This window comes from Malania oleifera, chromosome 3 (assembly GCF_029873635.1).
Source record: "Malania oleifera isolate guangnan ecotype guangnan chromosome 3, ASM2987363v1, whole genome shotgun sequence".
NCBI lineage: Eukaryota > Viridiplantae > Streptophyta > Magnoliopsida > Santalales > Ximeniaceae > Malania > Malania oleifera.
Window position 1 is genome coordinate 82,555,772 of NC_080419.1, and position 25,781 is coordinate 82,581,552.

At 36.5% G+C, this 25,781-nt stretch overlaps 1 protein-coding gene across 1 annotated transcript; it reads left to right on the plus strand.

The window, feature by feature from the left end:
• Positions 1 to 5,229: 5,229 nt before the first annotated feature.
• Positions 5,230 to 25,661, plus strand: LOC131150896 (beta-adaptin-like protein A). The gene is made up of 11 exons (XM_058101961.1): positions 5,230 to 5,475; positions 5,897 to 6,413; positions 6,842 to 6,966; positions 9,195 to 9,393; positions 11,167 to 11,395; positions 11,488 to 11,654; positions 11,883 to 12,092; positions 18,930 to 19,040; positions 19,222 to 19,398; positions 22,072 to 22,503; positions 24,980 to 25,661. Exons 1-11 carry the CDS (start codon positions 5,423 to 5,425, stop codon positions 25,268 to 25,270), a joined length of 2,511 nt encoding a protein of 836 aa, XP_057957944.1. The 5' UTR covers positions 5,230 to 5,422; the 3' UTR covers positions 25,271 to 25,661.
• Positions 25,662 to 25,781: the final 120 nt, after the last annotated feature.

A 25,781-nucleotide genomic window follows, 5' to 3' on the forward strand; every position in this document is an offset into this window, starting at 1 on the left:
GGTTTTGAAATTCAGGCATTTTTGGCACCACTCAAAAACTAGGATAAGGAGGCTATTCTTAAAAGTTTAGCTAGTTGTTGGTAATATGTGAGCCTAGGTATATTGAATGGCCATTATTCTGGGGTTAAGTTGATTGAATTAGGGTTTATAGGTACAAGTTTTGTGCAGGTGCTGTAGGCATAGTATTGAATTTCTTGCAGGCATAGTTCCAGGAAACAGGTAAGGGGATAAATTATGTCAGGTATTTTTAGAAAGTTAATCATTTAAAATACAATATCTGATTTATAAATTATATATATGAATTATCTGGATATTTAGATTTATGGAAACATATTTAATATTATTTTTCAGAAAAAATATAATCTTCCCAAACAGCCAGCATATTATAGAATAACACTCACTCATGTGGCATGAGTATAAATATTTTACCGCAGATATTAGCATGTCAGGTTATTTTATGGTTATACAGAAAAAATATGTTTTATAATGAACTTTTAGAAAATCTATAAACAGTACAAAACTTATGATATTTTTCAATATGTTGTGATTATTCAGTCGGTCCAAATGCCGTGATTATTCAGCCGGACTAGATACCGTGATAATTCAGCCAGGCCAGATGCCACGATAATTCAGCCGGCTCAGATGTCATGATTAGATATATTTATAACAGTTTATTTAGAAACATTATTATGACATATTTTAGACAGAACCATGAAATAGTTATATTACAATTATTTATGAAATGTACTATATGATAGCCGAACTCGAATGACTTAGTTTAGTTTCGGAGCATGGTACCATAGCTATTAGTTCATATTAGTGTCACCACACATCTCAGATAGAGTGTCGGTTTATGGAGAGTCGATTGAGCCTAGTGTAGTAGTGTGCCCCCCTAGCAGTCCGACCAGATTGGGCAGGCCAATCGTATTCATAGACGAGTCAGTTTTAGCTTAGCATGATAGGCCGACCATTGCTAGGTCCTGCCTACGGGCTACAATACCCAATCATGTGGGGGGTAATACATGATATCAGTTAGTTATCCATCCTGGGAATGATTTCAGTATTATACAAATATAACATACAATTTATATGCATACAGAATTTAAGTATTATGCAAATATAGCATACGATTTATATGCACGTAGAAATTTCAGTATTATACAGATAGAGCAGACAATTTATACAATTTCAGTATTATACAGAAATAGCTAACGATTTATATGCATACAGAAATATCAGTATTATGCAGATATAACATATGATTTATATGCATACAAAAATTTATTATGACATAGTATGTCTATGTTGAAATATGAATTCTTCAGATTTATACATATTATATTTACTTGATTTATCAGATGTAGATAATTATGTACAATATATGTTTACAACACAACTCATGTGCCATACACTGATTGTGACGACCTGCTTAATTTTTCTCATCATTTTTCATTTTTTTTATAATACAATTAAATCAATATCACAAAACTCAGTAGATCATAATCCACCTGGATCCGTGGGTACCAGGGATACATCAGAAACACATCACAAAAGCCTATGCAGCAGGAAACATAAATCATAAACACCTCATTATACTATACATCACAATACCAGAGTTATTGCAATTACTGTATATATATGTACACAATACACAACCCAAAAGATATCTAGGGCCATCCCACAAAATACATCCAACCCTATGAAAACATCTACCCTTCTGGAAGGGCAGACCAACCGTACTAGATCAGCGGGATTTTACCCGCTCTCCTATTAGGGGCTCCTGAAATGTTTATAAAATTCAAGGTGAGACACCTCTCAGTAAGGGAAATAAACTAATACTAGTGTGTGACAACATGAGTATTCCGTGTTATACATATACCATATAGAATATATTCAGTAAACTATTATGTCAAATCTGGGAAAACATATATATCATCAAAACATGGCAAAACATATTGCATTTTCATAAACATATATCATCTCATATAATAATAATACAAAAACAATCCTGGTAGATTAGCTGACTGTTGTCATGTATTACCCCCACATGACTGGGTTGTGTGGCCCGAAGGCAGGACCTGACAATGGTTGGCTGACCACTGCCAAGTCAAAAGTACAGTCTATAAGTCTGATGGGTCTGCCAGACCTTGTCCGTACACCAGGGGCGCTCACACATTTCTTAAAAACCACATCGACCATCCAATCTCACACCACTCCATACAGCGGTGTTAACACAAATATCATGATCATGATGACCATGGACACATAGCAATGGTATCGTGCAAGTACTAGCCTAGACCAAACCAATCAGGTTCTGATATCATATAACATATACTGAAACTGTGATACATGGATATTTCATATCATTATTTATCAAATCAATCATATCATTTTGCATATATACGTATATCATGAAAATCATCGGCCCGTACGCCGGTATTTCACATTCTACCATAGCTCGGCCTGTACGTCGGCAAATCATATCCATAGCATAGCCCGTAAGCTAGCAAATCATATCCATAGCTCGGCTCGTACGCCAACAAATCATACATATAGCACAGCCTGTACGCTAGCAAAATCATTTCCATAGCTCGACCCGTACGCCGGCAAACATATATAAAAATCTCGGCCCGTACGCCGATTTTTCATTATAAAAATCCGTATCATAATCACATTCCCAAAAAACAGTATTTCATAACAATTTCTACTCATGACACACTAAACAAGTTTTTCATATATTTAACATACCATCATTTTCAGTAGTATTTTCCAAATATAAATCATATATAAATATATTTATTTCCTTGAAATAAAATGCTATAATATTATACATACTTTCCATAAAAATACTAGCTTAGTTTACTGATTCTTGAAAAGCCCCTAAATCAAACACTCCTGCACCCGTAGGGTTCCCCGTTCAACACCTTAAAAATAACATTCCCCATAACTAAAGTTTAGTATTTCTATGCGTACTACGCTTTCTACAACTGTCAAAAAGCCAAATATTGAGTAGAAAGCCTTACCCTAAATTTGGGATGGTTTCCAACTCAGCCCCACCGACGATCCGCTCTGGTAGACTTGTAGAGAATTTTCCTAGGTGCGTCGTGGTGGCTTCAGATCATCGAACCGGCAGAAAATCAGCCCGAGATCTTAAAGAGAAGGGTAGGGAACCGCAGGGTAAGAGAGAGAGAAGTTCTGCGCAGGAAATTGACTGAAAAATCACATTTAACCCTACTTATACTGCGGGATTCGTCGACGAGCCACGTCACCTCGTCAACGGGTCCTATAGAAAGTTCGTTGACGAGCTTCAACCCTCGTCAACAAATTTCAGGCTTCCAAAAATCCTCCCTCGGTATCTTCTCGTCGACGAGATCCTGAAAAACCCTCGTTGACGAAACCCCTGTGTTCGTCGACGAAGCCTGGAAAATTTCTCAGGATTATCCCATCCAAAATGCAATGTCATCGACTACCTCCTTCTGTTCCTGTTTCCATTTCCCTTTCTTTTTATTATTTAAATACCATTATACTTCGGGTCGTTACACTGATGCTAATCTATCCCACTTACTGAGAGGTGTCTCACCCCATAATTCAAACACTTTAGAAAACCCAAACAGACGAGCGGAGTGAGCTCCGAGATAGAGGAAGTTTAGTATTGCCCTAGCTGCGGGGTAAGTGTTTGAGTTGAAAGAGGGATTTTGTGTGAGTCCTTATAATATTTCTATGGATTTTTGGGGATGTATATGTATAATTATGAAGTTAGTAGGACTCTGGTATTGTGTATAAGGTTCAGGTATATCATATTTTCCCGCTGCACAGTTGATATGTATTTATGAACAGGTGTATCCCAGGTACCCCACTTTGGGTTCGGGTTGACTTTGTTTATAGTTCGAGGTATCAGAGTTTATTAAGTAAAATGGAAAAAATAAAATATTCGTGAAAATATAGCCAAAATTTTTGGGGCACTACACACTAGGAGATCTTTCACCCTTTGTTGCCAAAACCCAAAATTACCAATTCTGTCGAACTTCTTCACATCGAACTTAATCAAAGAGACCCCAACAATTGTAGAACCAATAGCTCTGATACCACTTGCTAATTCGTTTCCTATGCAAGCAACAAGTATCCGATTCATATACCAATTGTTATAGCCAACAACCTAGCTCTGATACCACTTGTTGATTCGATTCCCACCCAAGCAACAAGTATTCGATTCATATACCAGTTGTTGTAACCAACAAAAGCTCTAATACCACTTGTTGACATTCATTTAACTTAAACACGCGTAGCGGAAGCACACAATCAAACACGAAACAATCAACAACCACTAATGCAATCACTCAACGATGAAATATACTCATGAAGCAATCAAACAATAATAAGAAGAATAAAAAACACAACTAGAATGCACAAGATTTACGTGGTTTGACAATAGCCTACATCCACGAGAGCAGCAACCTCGGTTTCATTATGAAAAATGTCAAAGCTACAATCTTTGGGTTATAATATTGTTTAAGTATGAACCCAATGCACACAGAAGTGTTCTAGTATATCTAAACTACATTTGTGTCAATCCCTTAAGGAAATCCCTCCATTTTAGTACAATTAACAAGCCCCTGATTTGAAATTACGCAATTTGCGTCGACAGTAACCTTTTGCGTACTACATGAAATTATTGATGGTTAGGACCCAATTCGTCGACGATTTGCCCTTAATCCTGCAGACTCCTCTTATGCAATTGTCCCTCGCTTCACGTAACTTTTTCTGATACATGTGATCCGCTCTAAATATAAGTCATATCTCCAACACATAAGAACGCCACGATGGCAATTGTTCGGATCCCCTATAATGCTATAGTGGCATGCAAACATATCCTATGGTATCTACATAACTAAATCAATACTAGCCAATGTTTTATCCATGAAAAAAATAATAGACTAAAGACATCTATCACATTTACAAAAATTGTAATACCATAACACCTACTATTCACTATTCACTATTCATAAAACTTATAACTTAACATTATTATAATCAATTTTTAAAATTAGCATGAATTGTTGCTGATCTTACATGAAATCATATAGGAGAAGTGAAAGGAGTGATTACTAGAAAGATCAATGCAAGGTCAGCTTTTTTAAAAATAAATTCTGAAAACAAGAAAATTATTTTCTAAAAAATCTAAACAAGAAAATCTCAAATTTATATAATTTTTTTTTTCTGTGATTTTAGTTAATATGGGCACGCACCGCTAGCAGACAACACGTGAAGTCCGTGGCAGGCTTATCGCCAATTCTGAAGCTTCGTCTCTCACAGATCCGCGGTCCGACGGGCGACGACTCTTCGTCCTCGAATGATCTTCTCGGCGAGGACGATCCTACCGACAAGATACTCGAAGCCCTAAGACCCCACCCTCCCGGTGTCCATGGCTCCTCCTTCTCACTCTCAGCGCTCCTCCTCCCCTTCTCAGCCTTCCGGGTATGCTAATCCTCCCTCTAATCCTAAATATAGCCTTTAGTCTTTGTATGGTTAGTGAGAAAACTCGGGGGAAAGAAAATATAGTGTCAATTTGAAAATGTCCTTTTGAACTTCGTGTTTAGTAATCGGGGAAATTGGGAACTCAAATCGACTTAGTTTGGATCTGAAGCGAGGAGTTCATGGCGAAAAAATTTATTTTTGATATTTTCATCGTTTCTTGCATTCCCGAGCAACCGAACAAAAAGCGTTTATGTAGTTGAATCCCGAGTCATGAAGAATCAGTGGCTGAAAAATTTAGTTTATTTATCATCTCATACGTTTTCTGAACGTCCTATGATTTAATTATTCTGTTGTCCCAATAGTATTCGGTGTATTTCACTTGATGTTCTAATTGTGATTTTGTAATTTTGTATTTTATTAGGAAAGGTGAAGTCTCGGATCTGAAATTGCAGCTCCGGCAGCTTGCGGGCAGCCGAGCTCCGGGCACTGATGACTCAAAGAGGGAGCTTTTCAAGAAGGTGATCTCCTACATGACTGTTGGCATTGATGTGTCGTCACTGTTTGGTGAGATGGTCATGTGCTCCGCGACGTCAGATATTGTGCTGAAGAAAATGTGTTATTTATATGTTGGGAATTATGCCAAGGGCAATCCTGATCTTGCCCTTCTGACGATCAATTTTCTTCAGAAGGATTGCAAGGACGAGGACCCAATGATCAGGGGGCTTGCTTTGAGGAGTTTGTGTTCATTAAGAGTGGCGAACTTGGTGGAGTATCTGGTGGGTCCTCTGGGATCGGGGTTGAAAGATAGTAGTAGTTATGTGAGGACAGTGGCAGCAGTTGGGGTTTTGAAGTTGTATCATATATCAGCTGTGACATGTGTTGATGCAGATTTCCCGGCTATGCTTAAGCATTTACTGCTCAATGACCCAGATACTCAGGTAATGTTATTTGTTTGGTTTGTCGGTCAATATATCAGATGGTGAGCAGAAAAGCTGAGTAATAGGGGCATGAAGAAAAATACAAAGTTCTTACTTGTTAAAATGATAGTAAAATTGTTGAAAAAGCACAAAAAACTGGGAAGATCTTAGACCTTAGAGAGATATTCATTGTTGTTTCAAAGAAGAAAAAAACATTTGGGGAACTTCATGAAGTTGATTTTGGGATTTGGATTCAGAAGAGGCTTTTGTTTAATTGTTTATTGTCCATCTTAACATAAGTATGTTAAAGCTATGTTACAAACAAAATCAGTTACTTCTGTTTCCCTCTGCTAGATAAGTATGGTTGCATAATTATTTCCTTAGTCTCTCATTTTAGATGGTTTGAAAATGTTGCTTTGAACTGTGGATTGTATTTCATCATTTATCAGGTAGTTGCAAATTGTTTGTCTGCCTTACAAGAAATTTGGACTTTGGAAGCAAGTACCTCTGAGGAAGCATCTAGAGAGAGAGAAGCACTGCTTAGCAAGCCAGTAATATATTACCTTTTGAATCGGTACCATTTTGCTACGGGCTTTAATACATATTTTATCAATTATCTCTGGAAACCATGACTTTATGATGTATATTTCAGCATTTAATTGCATTGAACTACATGGTTAGGAGTTTATTGTGCTTTGCGCATAATAAATTCTCAGTTCATCATGATATTGAGACATTCTATTAACTAAGGAGTACACAAGCCATATTGAAAAAGAACAAAATTGAAGGAATAGTTTATACTTTATATCTGGAGTTCTAGCATCAGAATAACAACCCTAGTCATGGAGATGTGAAGCATGACACCTAGTGGACCCCGCCCCCCTCTGAAAAAGCAAAGTGAAAATCTTTAGAACACTGATACTAAAGTCAGCTGGTAAAAGACCATTTTTTGGCACCACATTCTTAAAATGGCTGGCCTCTAGCGAGCATGTAGTTCTCTCAATGCGTTTTCAAACTTAGTTTCTCTTTGAGTTCAACTCTTATGCTGTGAGGGCAGACATCTCTCAGAGAAAGAGTGAGCACTTAAGATGCCCCAGCTGGGTCTGCGTGAGCATGTGTACTCCAAATATTTCAAATGGCCAATGCAGTGGGCAGTATGTACTGAGTGATTCACTGAATCTGGTTTCTACAAGAAATGACATGCGTATCATAAAGATCTTGAATTTGGGAAGCTGAATAAGTAGGTAACTGCATACAAGCTCTTAACATTTGAGCTAAAAGCTTAAGTCAATATTTGCACTTATAAACTACATCATATTCTTATCGATGGTGGATGTGGGACATTGGTTCACCCACTTCACAGTTCACACATGGGCACCTGCTTGACTATTGGTTTCAAGGTGTTTCACATACTCCATTGATCTCTTTGATCAATTCTTACACCTTCAGAAAGGCAACCTACGGACAAAAGTTGAAAAATTTGCTCCAAATATTCATTCATTTTTTGTTTAAAAACATGCCACTTATGACACAGTTAGAATTTGGATGCAAATTATTTTAATATTTTTCATAAGCAAGTCTGATCTTGATATATTGTTTAATTGAGCACCAAAAAACAAAAAAAACAAAGATTTTCCATTTGCTGGAAATAAGTGGTTTCCTGTCTTTGCCCCAGAAAGCAAATTATGGTTCTGACAACTTTTAACTGATAAATCCTTAAAAAAATTGTGCAGGTTTGCCTTTTGGTAGAAACATATTTATACAGTGATATCTTTTTTTGAATAGAATCTGATGATAAATGCGACATATTTCCCTAGTTCTTCATTTGACAAGAGATGATTTCCCCTTTAAGAAAGAGAGATATTCAGTGGATGTTCGTATTAAAATATGAATAGAAAACCTGATTGAAAACATATGAATAGAAAATCTGATTGAAAACATGGTTGTTTATCATAAAATCAGATCCCAGAATGCCCACAAAATCATTTGTACATAGGCTTATATCTGCTGCTTCGGCCATTACATTAGAACCATTGGAATGCATTCTCATCATCTCATGTCTCTTTAGGTGCATTTTGTTTTGGTGGCTAAGGTTTACAAAGCTGGACATGACTGGACTGGGCTGATTGTTATCCTATCCCATGTTTGGATTGCCATCTATGGACAATAGGCTAATTGTTCAGAAGACCAAAATACCCTTAACAAAAAGCACAACATAACCAAAAGAAAAAAGGACAAAGAAAAAACAGAGGGCGTTCTAGTCCTTTTGGTTACCAAGATTGCTTAGCCACTGCTAGCCTGTGGGGGAGCTGGCTACCCTTATACCATGTATGTGGTATGAGGCCTCCCCTTGGCTAGTCCTATCCCACACTTAGTTGAACCAAAGGCTAATGGTGCGTAGTCTAGGCTAGCTAGCCACGCCAGCCACTAAAGCAAACACAACCTTTCTTCTGTAGTAGGTCCCCAAATTAGCTGTTTTCCTCATCTAGTTATTATTTGCTACGGAGAATAGTGAAATATTAGTTGGTGGAGGAATGCATTTTGTAAAGGGTGGGGGAGCTGAAATTAGCAGAAAGTAAAGGAGGCGCATTCATTCTTCATTCCACTGGAAAACAACATCAGATGTATAAAGCAGATGTTATTTTCAGCCCTTTTCTTTTGATATCAATGAAATACTTAATTCTATTTGATTTTCTCATGCGAATGGGCAGGAAATCATATTTTATAGGAATTTTTTGCTCCCTTGAAATCTTCTGTGAAAAAAGGACACAAATGCTAAATTTTGCTACAACTCTGATGCAGAATCAAGGAATTTAGTGAATGGGCACAGTGTCTTGTACTTGAGTGGGTGGCTAAATACGTACCGTCAGATAGCAATGAGATATTTGACATCATGAATCTTCTTGAAGATAGATTACAGCATGCAAATGGTGCTGTTGTCTTGGCAACCACCAAGGTGTTTCTTCAATTGACTTTATCCATGACTGATGTTCATCAGCAGGTGCTTTTCGAAAATTCTCTTTATTTAATTAGTCATGTTAAGACATCACTACTGTCATAGTTAAAATGCACATAGAGGGTTTTTTTCAAAAATGTATATTTTTAATATACTTCTGAAATTCGGGCAGTGGTGAAAATTTCTAGTTATTGTAATCATAATTTAATTGATATCTCTTCGTTGGTCTTTAAATTTTGCTCCTACACTGGCTGTCAACAACGTCTCTGATTTTATAATTCATTAGTATTTGAATGCTCGAGTTTCTCATTTTAAGCCTTGGCTAAAGAATATTTTGTTTATTGTGAGTTTTCAAGAATCCTAATCTACTGATTTGGAGAACTGGTCTTTTGATTAAAGGAACAACACTACTTGACTAAGACGCTGAAAGGACAAAAATGGTCATCTTTTTTTTTTTGCAGTAAACACCATAGTTTTTGGAAATGCAAGCATTTTTAAGTTTATTTTTTTTATCCTTTAGGAGTTGTAAATATGACTATTACTGGTTTGCTTGAGAGGGATGCACCAATTCTTCTTTATAAAAATATGTGAAAAAAGAAATCAATAAACTCAACCTCATTGAAAATAAGAAAAGGTGAAAAGAGAAATCAACTTCTTCTTCTTCTGTGAAAAAGGAAATCAATAAATTCAATCTCATTGAAATAAGAAAAGGTGAAAAAAGAAATCAATAAACTCAATCTCATTGAAAATAAGAAAAGGCATCCAAATATATATTTTTTTCCTCTTCATCTTCTTCTTCTTCTTAGGAAAGTGGAACCCTTAGGGACTATGCATTATCTGACTCTAGGACTGCTTAGACATACTTTTTCATACCTGCTTCTTCTTCTATTCTCTTCCGAAGCTGTGGAGAAAAACATGCATAACACATCTTTAGAGCATTTTCCTGAGCCAGCAAGAATTGCAAAGTGGAACCCGTAGGGACTATGCATTTTCTGACACTAGGACTGCTTGGGCATACTTCTTCTTCTTCTTCTTCTTCTTCTTCTTCTTTTATTTAGCTATTCTCCTCCAAAGTAATGAAGAAAAGCATGCATAGCTCTTCTTTAGAAACTTCCAAATTATTATAAATATTAATTTTGAGATGATCTTGCATATCAATAACACTTTAATGCAATTACTTTACACAGATTAATTAATTATTTTTTTTTAAAAAAAGGTCAAGAATGTAATTTAGCATAAAATGAAATGCTTGTATTAACTTCCCTCAAACACCTGCTTTTGTTGGTTTACTACCCTCATCACAAGTTGCCATGTGTCCAGGGAAAAGAAATTCAAAAACAGGAGCACACAGCTAGTCATTTAGAGTGATAATGTTTAGAAGTTTGAATTGTAGGAATATTACTTATTATTTAAGCAGTATAGACTATTGTTGGATTTAATCTCATTGCTCAGTTGCTTCACATAGGGTATAACATATATGATGTCTGTGTCTTGCATGGTAAAACAATCTTTCTGTTGGTATCAAAGGTAGGGTCTGATTTGTTGCATTACTTGTATTAGTTCAGATTTTGATGGGGATTTTAACTTTCCTTCTCTGTTTTTGGACATCCGTGTCATTTTATTTAGAAAATTTTCTGAAATATTGTAATTTTTGTTACTTGTTTGGACTTAGGGATATACTATCATGATTATATATTTATTTTTACCCTTTTTATTTGTTTCTCCCTGTGGTATCTTGTGTTTGTTAGACCAACAGTTCGTGACTTTGGTATTATTGATAGGATTGACATTTTCTCATCTTATTTTTTCCTTGTTTAGGTATATGAACGTATTAAAGCCCCTCTACTCACCCTAGCGAGATTGGGAAGCCCAGAGCAATCTTATGCAGTGTTAAGCCACCTGCATCTGTTGGTGATGCGTGCACCTGTTCTATTTTCCTCAGACTACAAACACTTCTATTGCCAATACAATGAGCCATTTTACGTTAAAAAGTTGAAACTTGAAATGTTGACTGCAGTGGCAAATGAGAGCAATACTTACGAAATTGGTAAGCAATACTTATCCTCTGGTCATGGGTGCTCTTCTTCCTTGTGAATTTTTCAACTAATTGATGTGTGATCTTTTTTGTATTTGTTTCAGTAACGGAATTGTGTGAATATGCTGCAAATGTTGATATTCCGATTGCAAGAGAGTCAATTCGGGCTGTTGGGAAAATAGCATTGCAGCAGTATGATGTGAATGCGATTGTTGATAGGCTCCTACAGTTTCTTGAGATGGAAAAGGACTACGTGACTGCTGAAACTCTGGTAAATATTTATCCTTGTGCCTTGTAGTCATAGGTACTTGACTTTCTCCATCTGACTCATTCTAATGAATTTGTGCTCAACTCTTTTTAAGAAGCACGTTTTAGATGCATAATAATAGTGGGGTTGCATGGTTTTACTTTTTCTTTGGTTGCCTTTTGCACAGGGTGTTACATTTTTTTATTTATTTACTATATTAAATTGATTCAAGAATTGAGTACCTTCATGCAGGTTCTTGTCAAAGATCTTCTCAGGAAATATCCTCAATGGAGTCATGATTGCATTGCAGTTGTTGGGAACATTAGCAGTAAAAATGTTCAAGAACCCAAGGCAAAGGCAGCTCTAATATGGATGTTGGGTGAATATTCTCAGGACATGCCTGATGCCCCTTATATTTTGGAAAATTTAATTGATAATTGGGATGACGAGCATTCTGCTGAGGTAACCTAGCTTTTGCTGCTGTGGAGTTCTGTTGCTTGAGATTCCCAATACACATGCATGCACACATATCCCGCCACCCACATGCATACAATCGTTTGGGTTTTTTGATTTACTTTGTGGCAACTTGAACCCAAATGTGAATGTGTTCCATTCAAATATTGATATGGGAAATGGTTGAATGGTCATGCTTTAACTTTCTATTTTGCTGGAATATTGATTCTGTAGCTTTCTAATGAATTAGCAGCTTTCTTTTGCCAACATCATTCAAAGTTGGCATGCTTTTGCATCTTCCTTACCGATATTACTAGCTAGGTTTCATATCCTTCCTTCTAGCATTATTTGCTATATTCATGTTGCTAGTATTAATCTACACGGTTTTTACTTTGTTGTTTTTTTTTTTTCCTTTTTGCCTGTTGGTGGATTTCTTGTCCTTTGTCTTGTCTATTCTTTCTTTCTTTCTTAAGAATATCCTTTTTTGCTTATAGAAAGTACATGTCCATCTTAATTAATAGTGAATTGTTTAGTCTATAGATTTATATTTGTGAAATAATATATGATTGCTTCCTTTGGTTACCCCGTTTTTTTTTTGTTTGGGTTAGAGATGATTCAATGTTATGAAAGTTGGATATTCTTCTTTGTATATCTTGAATAATTGGGTAAAATGGAAAACCTAATCACAACAATAGGACTCTCCCTTTATTTATAAATTATAACATATGTTAAACCAATCACCACAATACTCTTACTAACTAACACTTACTGACATATTGCTATCACATGCTAATAAAGCTAAATGAACAAAATAACCATTAGCACTCCCATTCAAGCTAGAGCATATATATCATATGCTCCTAGCTTGTTACCAATGAATTTAACATGAGCACCCCCCAAATAAATAAAAAAGCTGCAAATTAGACTTCATAAGTGGTGGTAATGAGCTTATGCACAAGTTTCTGTTGAAGAAAGTGGCAATTAGTGTCAATGAGTTTTGTCTACTTATGGAAGATCGAGTTGGAGCCAATATGAATGGTAGCTTGATTAGCACGCATCAACCCCATAGACTGAGAATGTGGAAAACCCAAATCTTCCAACATATTCTTCAACTGAACAAGTTCATAGGTAGTGTGAGCCATGACCCTATGCCTTGACTCAACACTTGACTTGACCATCATAGTTTGTTTCTTAATATTCTAAGAAACCAAATTACCAACACAAATATAGTACTCAGTTGTAGATCTTCTATTGTAATATGACCTGACCCAATCTGCATTAGTATATCCCTGAATATATAAGTGTGACCTCAATCCTGGTGTAAAAGACTCCTCCTAGGTGCACCTTTGAGATATCTCAATATGCAAATTACTACATCCTAGTGACTTGTTATATTTGGTTGTGTGACCATGGCATAATTCAACTTTCCAACAAGTCTTTGGTAATGTGTTAGGCTAAGCAACAAATCACCCATATTTGGCACTAGCTTCCTATTAGGATCCATAGATGTATTAATAGGTTTGGATTTCGACAGTCCAGTCTCATATGAAAGATCAAGAATATATTTCCTTTGCGACAATATGGTTCATGCATGAAATCTCGATACTTCTATACCCAAGAAGTACTTCAATGATCCCAAATTCTTGGTCTGAAGCGTAGTTTGTAGGAAATCTTTAGGCCCTATATACCTTGATCATTGTCACAAGTAATCACAATTCATCCGCATACACAATATATGGAAATATAGTAGAATCTTGTTGACTAGAGTCTTACGATAAAATGCAAAGTCTAATGCACATCATCGAAGGCCAAACTCAAGTACTACAATATTGAATTGACCAAACCATGCTTTGGGAGACTGTTATAAACCATACAATGATTTCTTAAGCTGACACACTATGACTGGTTCACCTTGAGCAACAAACCCAAGTGGTTGCTTAAGATAGACCTCCTCATGAAGATCACCATGTTGGAAAGCATTCTTCACATCTAATTGATTTAGAGGCCAATGACAGGTGGTGGCTAAGGAGATAAACAATTGTATTGAAGCAAGTTTGGCGACATCGTAGAATGTGTTTGAATTATCCAAACCATATGCTTGAGCAACAAGGCGGGCCTTCAATTGAGCGATGGAATTGTTTGGATTGACCTTTGCAGTGTATACTAGGGGTGTTCATAGTTCGGAGACCTGAATTGAAGTTCGAAAAATTGAGCCGATTAAGTTTGATGTTTTTGTAAAATCGAAACCGATCCAAACTCATTGGCTAATTGATAGTCCATTTTACCGAGGGTTTGTCTTAATTGTCCGAACTAAATCAATTCTCACAACATTTATTTATTTATTTTTAATAAAAAATATATCTTTTCATTGGGTTTTGATTTAGTCTGTCCAAGTACACTTTTTCTATATAAACCAATCACCCAAAAATATTATATGTACTATTTTCTAACTTTAGGATATACTATATCTATTGTTACATAATAATATATAATATAAGGGAAAAGCTTGGAGGGGTGGTAGAGGGCTTGTCTTTTGCTAGGGGGTACAATCACTCTTATTAGTGCTTCTTTAGCTAATATTCCTAATTATTTTCTATCTTTTCAAAATCCCCTCTAGGGTGGCTGGGAAGTTGGAGAACATTATGAGAGATTTCTTGTTGTCGGATATTGGTGAGAACAAGAGGGACCATTTAGTTTTTTGGTGTGTTGCTAAGAGGCCTAAATTAGAGGGATTTGGGGGCTTGGTAATGTGGTTTCTAAGAACATATCCTTAATATGGAAATGGTTATGGTGGTTTCCCTTAGAATATAATTCCCTATAGCACAAGGTAATAGATAATTAATTTGGAATACATAAGAATAGATGGGACCAAAAGCAGTGGTAATGCCACTCATGCGAGTCCTTGGAAGTTTATTTCCTAGGTTTCTAGTCTTTTCTTTCCACTCAACCCATTTTAAAGCAGATATTGGGGATTAAATTCAATTTTGGGGGAAAATTTGGGTTGTCAAGTCTTTGTTGGAGCTGTTGGTGCTGCATCTATTTTAACTTTCCACTCTCAAAATGCCCCAGTTTCAGCTTTTTATTCTTTTGAGAGGGGCTTTCTTTCTTAGGATTTTCATTTTTTCAAAAGTCTCAATGAAAGAAAGGTTGGTGAGTTAATTCTTCTATTGGGCGTGCTGGATTCTTCGTGCCAAATGGGGACACAAGGCTTTGGATTAGGGACTTCAGGGTCTTTCTCTTCAAAGTCTTTCTTTTCCAATCTCATAAAATCCACATATCCTAGCCCTTTCCTCTTGCATAAAGTTGTTTGGAAAGCAAAGATTCCTTTGAAAATCTAGGCCGTCATTTGGACTTTAATTCTTAGCAAGATCAACACAAATGGTATGCTACAGAAAAGGTGGCCTTACAAAGCCATTAGTGTAGATATTTGTATGCTGTGTAATGAGTCTAATGAGACTATTAGTCATTTGTTCATTCATTGTAAGGTAGCAAGATGCATGTGGAACAATTTGTTTTTGTACTTTGGTGAGGTTTGGGTGGCTCCAGCTACAATTTAGGATTTTTTGAAGGTGAAGTTCTGGGATTTTCGGAAGAAGGAGAGAGAGAGGGTATTTTGGGACTGCTGTTTTCACAATCTTGTGGGTTGCCTTGGTTGGAAAGGAATGCTAGAGTTTTTAAGTATCAAAATACTTCTCCAAGATTGCCTTGGGAGAAAGTTATTTTTCTTTCTTCTTTTTGGACTCATTCTTTTGGGGGTTTCAGGCTTATTTTGCTGTCTGATATTCATGAGGGTTGGAAGCCAGCTTCGATGTAATTTTTTTCTTTTGTGCTTTTTTTTTGGAGGGGATTTCTTATCCTCATTTTATTGTAATTATGTTTTCTTTCTAATAGACTCGTTTTATCATCTAAAAAAAGTAATATATATTGTAAATAAATGCATATATTGGTTAGGTTCATGTAATCATTAGTTCATGAACATTAAAAACCAAAAATTGTGGAAAAGATGAATTGAAAATCAAATAAATTGGATAACCGAATCTTTGATTTGATTCTGTCAGATTTTTAGATTGGTTTGGGTTTCAAATATCATTGAATGAGCCCAAGTGTACACCTAATGCCACTGACTTTTAGGAGGAAGAGGTACCAACTCCTAACCTATGGCACATGCATCTCTTCAATCATTACATTTCTCCACCCAGAATGGCATAGTGCTTCAGAAATAGACTTTGGAAGATCAACAGACGATAGAGTACTAGCAAAATAGTAATATGAGGTTGAGAAGAAATCACAACAAACAAAACTAGAGATTGGATGTTGGGTACAAGTGCTTCCACCTTTTCGAACAGTAATAGGAGGATCAACCACTTGGGAAATAGGATCATCTAACAAGGGAACTAAAGGCATAAAAGTGGAAGCTAGAGGTGACTCTCTTCCTTTGAGTCGTCTTGTACACTTACAATATTGGGATGATCCAAGCGACAAGAAGGAATCAAACTAGATGAAGATGTAGGAGGATTGGGTAGAGATAATAGGTTAGGATCTGGAAGGCTGGGCAGAGGAAGGGAATCATTATGATCAATAGAGCTCAAGGAAGTAGAATAGTATGGTGTAGAGTTGAAAAAGGTGACATTAGTAGAGACAAAGAATCGATGTAAAGTAGGGGTATAAGAATGATACCTTTTGAGTATAGGAATAGCTTAGAAAAATACATTTGATATCACAAGTATCCAACTTTTCCTTCATGGATTTACTTGATGGACAAAATACGTAAACTTGAATATATCAGGATTTAGGAGGAAGGGAGAATAAAGGAGCCTTAAGGGAGATAACTAAATATGAGATTTTACCACCAATGATATAGAAGGGCATTTTATTGATGAGAGAGCAAGTAGTGAGTTTGGGGACATTTATTTGATACACAATAGGGTTCAAGTGACTTTGAGGATATGTCTGTTTTTTTGTCATTTTATTGATGAGAGAGCAACTAGTGAGTTTGGGGACATTTATTTGATACAATATGGTTCAAGTGACTTTTAGAATATGTCTGTTTTTTTTTGTCATTTTATTGATGAGAGAGCAAGTAGTGAGTTTGGGGACATTCATTTTATACAATATGGTTCAAGTGACTTTGAGAATGTCTGTTTATCTTTATTTTTTATTTTTTATTTTTTTTTGTAACTCCATTTTGTTATGGAGTGTGGGCACAAGATGATCGATGGACCATACCAGAGTTAGTCACATAAGTAGTGGATTGAGAATTGAAGTAATCCATAGCAGTATGACTGTGAAGTATTTGGACTAGCATATCAAGCTGGGTCCATATTTGAGAATAGAAGGCACAAAAGATACTAAACAACTTAAAACAATCTTTCATTAAATACAACCAAGTCATTTTGGAGTAGTCATAGAAAAATGTAACAAAGTACTGAAACCCCAACTTTGACATGACATGATTAAGACCCTAAAGATTGGAATGGACTAACATGAAAGGGCTAACTGCCTTTTTATTGACTTGGGAAGAGCTGTTTTAACTTGCCTAATGATGGATGACTAAGGCGACAATGGATTTGATGTATTGTAGCAGCGGCACTGCATCAATAGGAGGAGAGAGTGACTGAGAGTAGTATAGTCCCCCACTTCATGTTCTGTGCATATCGTCTTTCTCATCATTAGATCTTGAATAACAATAGAATCAGGAGAGAAGGTCTCAAAGCAATTTAGTAATTTTGCTAACAAACATGAGATTGAGGGGGATTTAAGAATGTAAAAAATGGAAGAAAGAGAGATGGAGGGAGTAGGAGTTACTATTCCTATTTCCTTAATTGCAGTAGTGGACCCAGCAGCAAGGATAACTTGAGGTAGTTTTTTAGAATACTGGAGGGTAGAAAAGAAGTTGGTGACACTTGTCCTATGTTCATTAGCTGTAGAGTTGATAACCCAGGACTAGTGAAAGGGAGATACCAGATGACATATAGTTGGTATGATTACCTTTCAAAGCAAAAGATGCAATGTGATGAGATGCTTGTTGGATGCCAAATACTGTAGGGACCTTGAATACTCCTCTGATATAGTTATATTATGTTGTTTGCACGTACAAGTGACTGACAAGGGAAACACACTCTTGGGATTTGGGGACTCCATCCCAACACACACAATCTTGATACAGCAGAAAATCAAAAACACACAGCAAACAACATGATTTTGGACTTTCAATTGGAAAAGGGGGGGGGGAGGGTTGCATGTTGGCAATGTCTATGGGTGGCTATGGTGTTGGTTTTGCAAAATTTATAGGGGTTTTTGTGTTCTTGAGCTGGTGGTGTCATCTAGGAAATTTCCAGAGCGGATTTAGGGTTTTAGGCTTTGATTTTGACAATGGCTGTGGTAATTAGGGTTTAGGTCTCAGAATCATGCTTCAATACCATGTTGAATAATTGGATTAAATGGAAGACCTAATCACAGCGATAGGTCTCCCCCTCTATTTTTGAAATATGTCAAGTGCATACTAATGACCATATTACCCTCTGAGCCTATGTATACCAACTGAAAGTTGGCATTCCAATGGCCTAATCACGACTTTCAGTTGATTGCAGGATGTTCATTATAGAGCCTTGTTCTACTACAGGCTTTTGCAAGACAATGTATCTGTGGCAGAACGTGTGGTGGCCATAATAATAATAATGCTATTGTCTCATCAGATGAATAGTGAAAATGAGCCAAACTTAAAGCCAAACCCTCTTCCTTTTTGTGTTGGAACTAGAATTCATGCTAGACAGTCTGGAATTGTCAAATTAAAATTAAAATTTTGTGTTGTTTATGACTTTCTTAGAGGAATGTAATCATGTGCAGGTTCGTTTACACCTTCTTACAGCAATACTGAAATGCTTCTTAAGAAGGCCTCCTGAGAGTCAAAAGGCACTGGGAGCTGCATTGGTGGCAGGTCTGGCCGATTTCCACCAGGTATTGGTCGATCTTATTATTTATTTATTTATTAATTTTTTTTGGTTGAGTAATGTCTAATTATATTTTGTAAGTGATGTCTAGTGAAAGAGCCTACCCCTTCCATCTGCCTGATTTCAACCCTTTTGACTGCGGAGTAGTTTGTGTAAGAATGTTCTATTAAACTTTCAGTTGATTGCAGGATGTTCATGATAGAGCCTTGTTCTACTACAGGCTTTTGCAATACAATATATCTGTGGCAGAATGTGTGGTGAACCCTCCAAAGCAAGCTGTTTCAGTCTTTGCTGATACTCAGAGCAGTGAAATCAAAGATCGTATATTTGACGAATTCAACAGCCTCTCTGTTGTGTACCAGCAGGTATCTCAATTTGTCTTCTGTGACAAGTGTTTTTAGATTAACATAATTCTATGAGAAAAACATAATAAGGATATTCAGGCACTGGAGGGTTTAAACCTTGATTTTCAGTTTACAGTATCCCGAATATGCAGTATGCTATTTACACGACAACATAAGCTGAATTAATCTCAATAAAATTCATTCCACTTAAAAATAAACATATATTATACTGATAATAGTGAATTCTTGTTTGTGCCCCCGAAATTTCCATTCCATCAAAGTTAGACATACCTTGTCTCGAATCTCTGCATGAGCATAGGGCCATTTTCATTTGCTTGCCTAGCTAAAATATATTAAAATGATAAAAGAATTTGTTTCTTGGTCTTATGGGGAAGTGATTATGGCATTTTCCACTGGAAGCTATTTCTATTTATGTGTGAGGTGATCAAGAGTAAATTTGGTTTGTAGGTGAATGGGTGGGATGCGAATATTGGCATTAGAGTTCACCCATGAAAGCCTGTTGTAATTCACTTCAGAGATCTCATTCCTGTTATTTTCTTTTATGAAGCACAGAAGGGGAATGGTTCTCTGGTTTGGTTTTGGGAGGATTTAGGGTTAGGGGTGCAACCCTTTTCTGTTGCTTTTCCTTCTCTTTTTCACCGTATGACTATTAATAATGCTTGACTCATAATGGAGGATGTGTTTCTTGAGATTTTTGTTTTCGCAGAAACCTAAATGATGTGGAGGCAGGTGAATTCTCTTTATAACTCACTGTCACCGGCCTTCAAGGAGGGATTCTTAGATCTGGATTTTGGATGGTTCTAGGATGTTTTCTTGTAAATATTTTTATTCCCAACAGATTTGTTATTCTTCCTCTCTGCCAAGTTTGTTCCTCCACAGTAAAAGGCCTTCGTTTGACTAACCATCCTCAATAGTGTCACCACTAGCAATCTACTACACATTTTAAAAGACCTCAAAAGGCTACATCTATTGTTCAGTGGCTTGGAGCTCATGCAGCAAGTTGTTTGGCTTCTTTGGTGAGTGTTGGGTGTGCTCGAGCTCAGATTTTTGTTGACTTTTATAGATTTTGGACAGTGTAAAGATCCATGCTGGCTGTGGAGAGGAATGCTTGTATTTGTAATAGTTGCCTTATGCGCGTTCACATTTGTTTGGGACAAAATTGTTTTCCTTGCCTCTCTGGGTTTATTCATCTGGTTGCTTTGATGGGATTTGCAGATGGTTTTATTAGTGTGATTATGTTGTTATATCCATCTCCTTCTCTTTCTTTTCTTTCGTTTTTCTGAGGAGGACAGGGATACCTTATCCCCTTCTTTGTAGTCAAGACTCTCTTTTCTCTTTAGATTTTCTATTTCTTTAAGAAGACTTGTTTCTCTTGTGGCTATTCATGTTTATTTGCTTAAACATAGTACAGCTCTTTTGTAATATTAGTTTCAAAACCAGTGTTTGTTATTATTATTATGTGAACAGTTTTCCTTTTTACTCGTTTTATAGCTTGTTTACTTAATATCTTTTTGAGATGGTCTTAGAATTTCAGGATAGACACACACCTTCTCTGGGAAATTCACCAATAATTTCGCTTTTAAATTTTTCAAAATTTCTTGTTGACTACCTTATGCATCTTGATACATCAGTCTCTCTCTTCTGTAATATATAGATAGATTTGGATTCAAAGACATTGTTCTTTATGAGATAATTTATTAGTTAAAGAACAATTTTATTTTTAGTTCATCTGTATGTTCATAAAACTGTGTAAAACACAATGTTATTTTGGTCCTTTCTGCCTTCTTGTCAACTTCTTGCAGGCCAGAAAGGAGGCTCTTCTTTGAAGGCTTTTGACATTATCAGACCATGTCATTTATTGCTTGAACATTTCATTTATTGCTGGTTTAGTGTCCTGCTCTGCCAAACTAGCAGGTCCTTCTCATGGTTCGTGTTCTTTATTAGCTAGAATGAATGAGCTGTTCACATCTTTCTGTCACCCACCCATGTATGCACGTGGACTGCCTTCCTCCCATTGCAACACGCTGCCACAACCACATTGTGCGCATTGTGGGCACATCATTCACACATTACCATTGTGCAATGTGCTGTCATTACCATAACCATCCCATTCTGGATGCAAGATCAAAATTATGATTGCCACTGTCTCTAAAAGCATTGTTTTCTGTGTCACCCATCACCACCAGCATACAGCTGCAGTTGCATTTGCTTCTACCCACAGCCATGATCTTCTTCGTCTTCTCGACTTCTAAGCACAGTTTGGAATTAATCATCTTTTCTTCTGCCTTCTTTTGCTTTTCTATTTTGTTTTTCTTCTCCCATTGGAGCTTGTGAGCTCCATAGCATCTGCTGAAAGTCTCTTGGACAAACTCTACAGTGTGCTCGTGAGTTAAGAGAGACTTTAAGCAGATGCATTGGTGCTTATGCATGGGGGCACTTGCATTCTTTTAGTTGGGCTAGATTGCAGTGTTTGGGCTCTCTCTCTCTCTCTCTCTCTCTCTCTCTCTCTCTCTCTCTCTCTCTCTCTCTCTCTCTCTCTCTGTGCTTAGTGCATTATGTTGACATATCTGATACCTGGTTCCACATTTATTCAGTGCCATGCTTATGAATTATGATAGTAGTAGAACTTGTTTGAAGGTAGAATTCTAAATCAAGGAGTACAAAATCTTGCAGCCTTCTTACATGTTCACTGATAAGGAGCATCGAGGTCCATTTGAGTTTTCAGATGAACTTGGGAATATGTCTATTGGGGCAGAATCAGCAGATAACAGGGTTCCAGCCCAGAGAGTTGAGGCAAATGACAAGGATCTGCTTCTAAGCACTACAGAGAAGGAAGAAAGCCGGGGGCCCAGCAGCAATGGTTCTCAATACAGTGCTCCACTGTCTGATGGTTCTACCATGTCAGTGGCTGCTTCCCGGACACATTCGGAGTTAGCAACATCAAAACCCTTAAGCTTTGCTATTGATGATCTACTTGGTCTAGGTCTGACAGAAGCACCAGCGCCCACTCCTTCACCGCCGTCTCTGAAATTGAATGCAAAAGCTGCACTAGACCCAGGCACTTTCCAGCAAAAATGGCGGCAACTTCCAATATGTTTGTCACAGGTTTAATTCGTAATTCATAACATTTATTGGGTTATTCTTTACATGTGCATGTTTCCTGTTTCTAATATTTAACTTAGTTTATGATCACTTTCTTGTAGTTTAGCTATCCTTTGGGGTTTCAAACATCAAAGAAATCACATTGTTTGATGTGTAACGTTTGTGTCATGCCTGATGCATATTGCTTCTGAATTTGAAGATTATGATGTACAGAGATGTGGTGCATTTCACCAGTGCTCAGTGATTTTCTGCTCTTGTTATATAGCCATATGTTTTGTTCTACTTCCAAAAATGTTTTTTCCTCGTTATCCTTCCTTTTTCTTATTACTAGTTTGCACTTTTGCATCTAATGCTTATTTCCTATTTTGACTCACTCGGCATTTTACTCTCTTGACACCCTATATCTGGACAATATCTCCGGACTCTCCACCCAGCCACTCAGGAGTAAACCTTACAAAAGTCCAGGGTGTGGCTGAATTTAGAAATGTCATTTAAGTAGGGTTTTGATGATTTCTGTTAAATAGAAAATTAGGCCTATTAATTACTGAGAAGGCAACAATTGCTACTTTTCTTTGAACAACTATTTTCTGTTCTTTATTTGAAGAAAGAAATCCAAACTGCCTGTCATAGGAGATGAGATGGGATATTGTGAACTAATATGGATAGTGACTATTCATTATAAACCAACTTTCTTTATTACTTTTTGAACTCCTGAGCTGGAGCTTTTCATGTGGTATGCTATGATATGAAAATTTCTTATGGTTTGTTGAATCTTGTTCTAGAAAAATAGATTTTTAGTGGTGCTTGTTTGTGAATTCTAAAACACGGATCCGCTCTGAATGATGTTTGTCCCTGTTTATTTTATTGGATCTGATACTTATCAGATATGGCTGGATAAATTCAAATGTATGCAATTTCAAATTCACAGCCTCAAATTTGCCATCCCAAACAATGGAAAAGATGATGGTTGCTTACAATTGCACACGTTTATAGTACCATGCCTCCTTTGTGCATGTGTCTACTTTTGAAGGACTTAGGTATTTACCTGTCTTTGCCTTCTTGTTTGTATGTCTATTGCTATTCATGTGGCATAGTCTTTGAGCTATAGTTTTAGATTATTGTTGCTGTCAATGCTGTTCTGGGACGATATCTAATTCACATCCGTATTGCCGCATGCAGTCCACTGCTGTACAGTAGTAGCGGTTATGGTTCACTGCAGGCTGATCTGGCCTGTCGCAAGCCATTATGCCCGGAGACTGGCATGTGCTTTACACCATTCTTTGCAATAATTTTTTCCCTTTAAAAGAAAAATTCGAGCGTTTAAAATCTGAAACAGTGTATGTAAACTATGTATCATATTTACTATCAATAGTCTCAAATTAAACTCATCAAAGATGAACAAACTCCCTTTTACGGGAGAGTAAAAAGCATATTTTAGAAGTATTTTTGTTCTACTAGTTAGAAATTATTTATTGTAACATGCATCTACATCTTTCAATTGCTAAGAACTAATGCTAAAGTTAAATTTGGAGGCGTGTGGCCTCCTGTCCTTGCCGCATGCTACTAATCCTTTCATTAAATGTTTATGCTTTTATGTGATTACGTTATAAATTATGAAAAATAAATATGTTCATTGTTTATGATTTTCTAAAATAGTGTATGGTAACAGTTGAAAGGTTTTTCTCTCTTTATTGACAATAGACCCAAAACTACATTCAACATTTTACAATATGATATGTTCCATTGTTTATGTTTCATTATATGATGATTTGTTATTTTAGATTAGAGTTATGCTGAATAAAATAGTGAATGGTAACAGACAGCGACATGGCTTGTCTTTCTTGACCAAGAAAGGAAGTAGGGAACCAAAATAACACTCAACATGTGTAGTATATGTTATATGTAACTATTGATAAGTTTTTAAGAAGTTTGCTAATGCTGTAAACAAATTCATGGACATTGCACACCTAATATTTGAAATGATTGCGCCGCCATACTGCAACCATTTCTGCTGAATGGGCCGCCTGTAAAAAGTCCTGTTGGGAGGAGCTAGGTAAGCTCACAAGACATGTTAATATCTTTGTCTGGTTGATTTGTGTACTGTATTGCTCCTTGCCAAAGTTCCTTTATTCCATTCCTCTTTTTCAATGAAATGAGTAGTAGCTATCTTCAAAAAAATAAAAAATAAAAATAGTAGTAGCTATCTTCAAACAAACTTTGTTTTTTTCCCTGGGAAGCCAAACTCGTGCATCTTTTGGGGGTGGGGGAGGGTTGGTGGGGAGGGAATTGGTTAATTATATCAATTATTTTGATGATCCTTCATGTACTTGTAGTTGAAATACTTGATGGGCGATTCTGTATCTACCAGTTCGCGTGTATTTTTAAGATCCACTTCTAAATGTTATGATGCATATTTAGCATCTGTAGTAGTATAATTTTTCTGCATATCTGAGGGGCCAACTTAAATCATATGGTGCAGGAATTCTCTTTGAGTCCTAAAGGAGTTGCTGCATTGACAACACCACAAGTCCTTCTCAGGCACATGCAAGGACATTCCATCCACTGCATTGCATCCGGCGGTCAAGCCCCAAATTTCAAGTTCTTTTTCTTTGCACAGAAAGCAGAGGGATCATCTGCCTTTCTTGTAGAATGTATAATCAACACATCATCAGCTAAAGCACAAATAAAGGTCAAAGCTGATGATCAGGATACATCTCAGGCCTTCTCAGCTCTTTTCGAATCAGCCTTGTCCAAATTGGAGGTGGCTTAAATAAATACGTCTGTCTCTTCTTGTCGAGTGCTTGGGCTGGTATGTATTTTCTTCTGTTTCTTCGATGTAATTCCATTTTTCTTGGTAAAAATGAAAAAAAAAAGGAAAAAGAAAAAAAGGAAGTGAGAATCCTTTTTGTAGCTCTAGGTTATTCTTCTCAATTGCTGTCACTGTATGTTTTATTGTAAAAGCACGGGTTTTTTTTTTTTTTTTTTTTAAATTTTATTTTTTCAGTTGTGCAATTAGGTTTGTCTTTTATTTCGGCACATTAAAATTAACATTGATGAGTGATCGCGGTGTTCAGTTTGTTGTAACGGTAATGTGGAGGTTATAAATTTTCTCTTCTGTGTATTTTTAAAATATATATTTCTCTAATCAAGTTACAAGCAAATACCCATTGTTTTACAATCGAACGATAAATAGGGCATGAAATGTGTGCCAGTAATTTTAAATGGCTGTCTCTGTCATTTCTGGTTTGTGTTTTTTATGTTTTCATTTCTGTGTTAAAAAC

Excerpts from the sequence above, each read along its gene's own strand:
- LOC131150896 (XM_058101961.1), top strand. The coding sequence starts at position 5,423 with ATGGCTCCTCCTTCTCACTCTCAGCGCTCCTCCTCCCCTTCTCAGCCT. Across the intron at positions 11,655-11,882 it reads ACGTGACTGCTGAAACTCTG|GTTCTTGTCAAAGATCTTCT; the intron begins GTAAATATTTAT and ends ACCTTCATGCAG. Across the intron at positions 19,399-22,071 it reads TCTCTGTTGTGTACCAGCAG|CCTTCTTACATGTTCACTGA; the intron begins GTATCTCAATTT and ends AAAATCTTGCAG.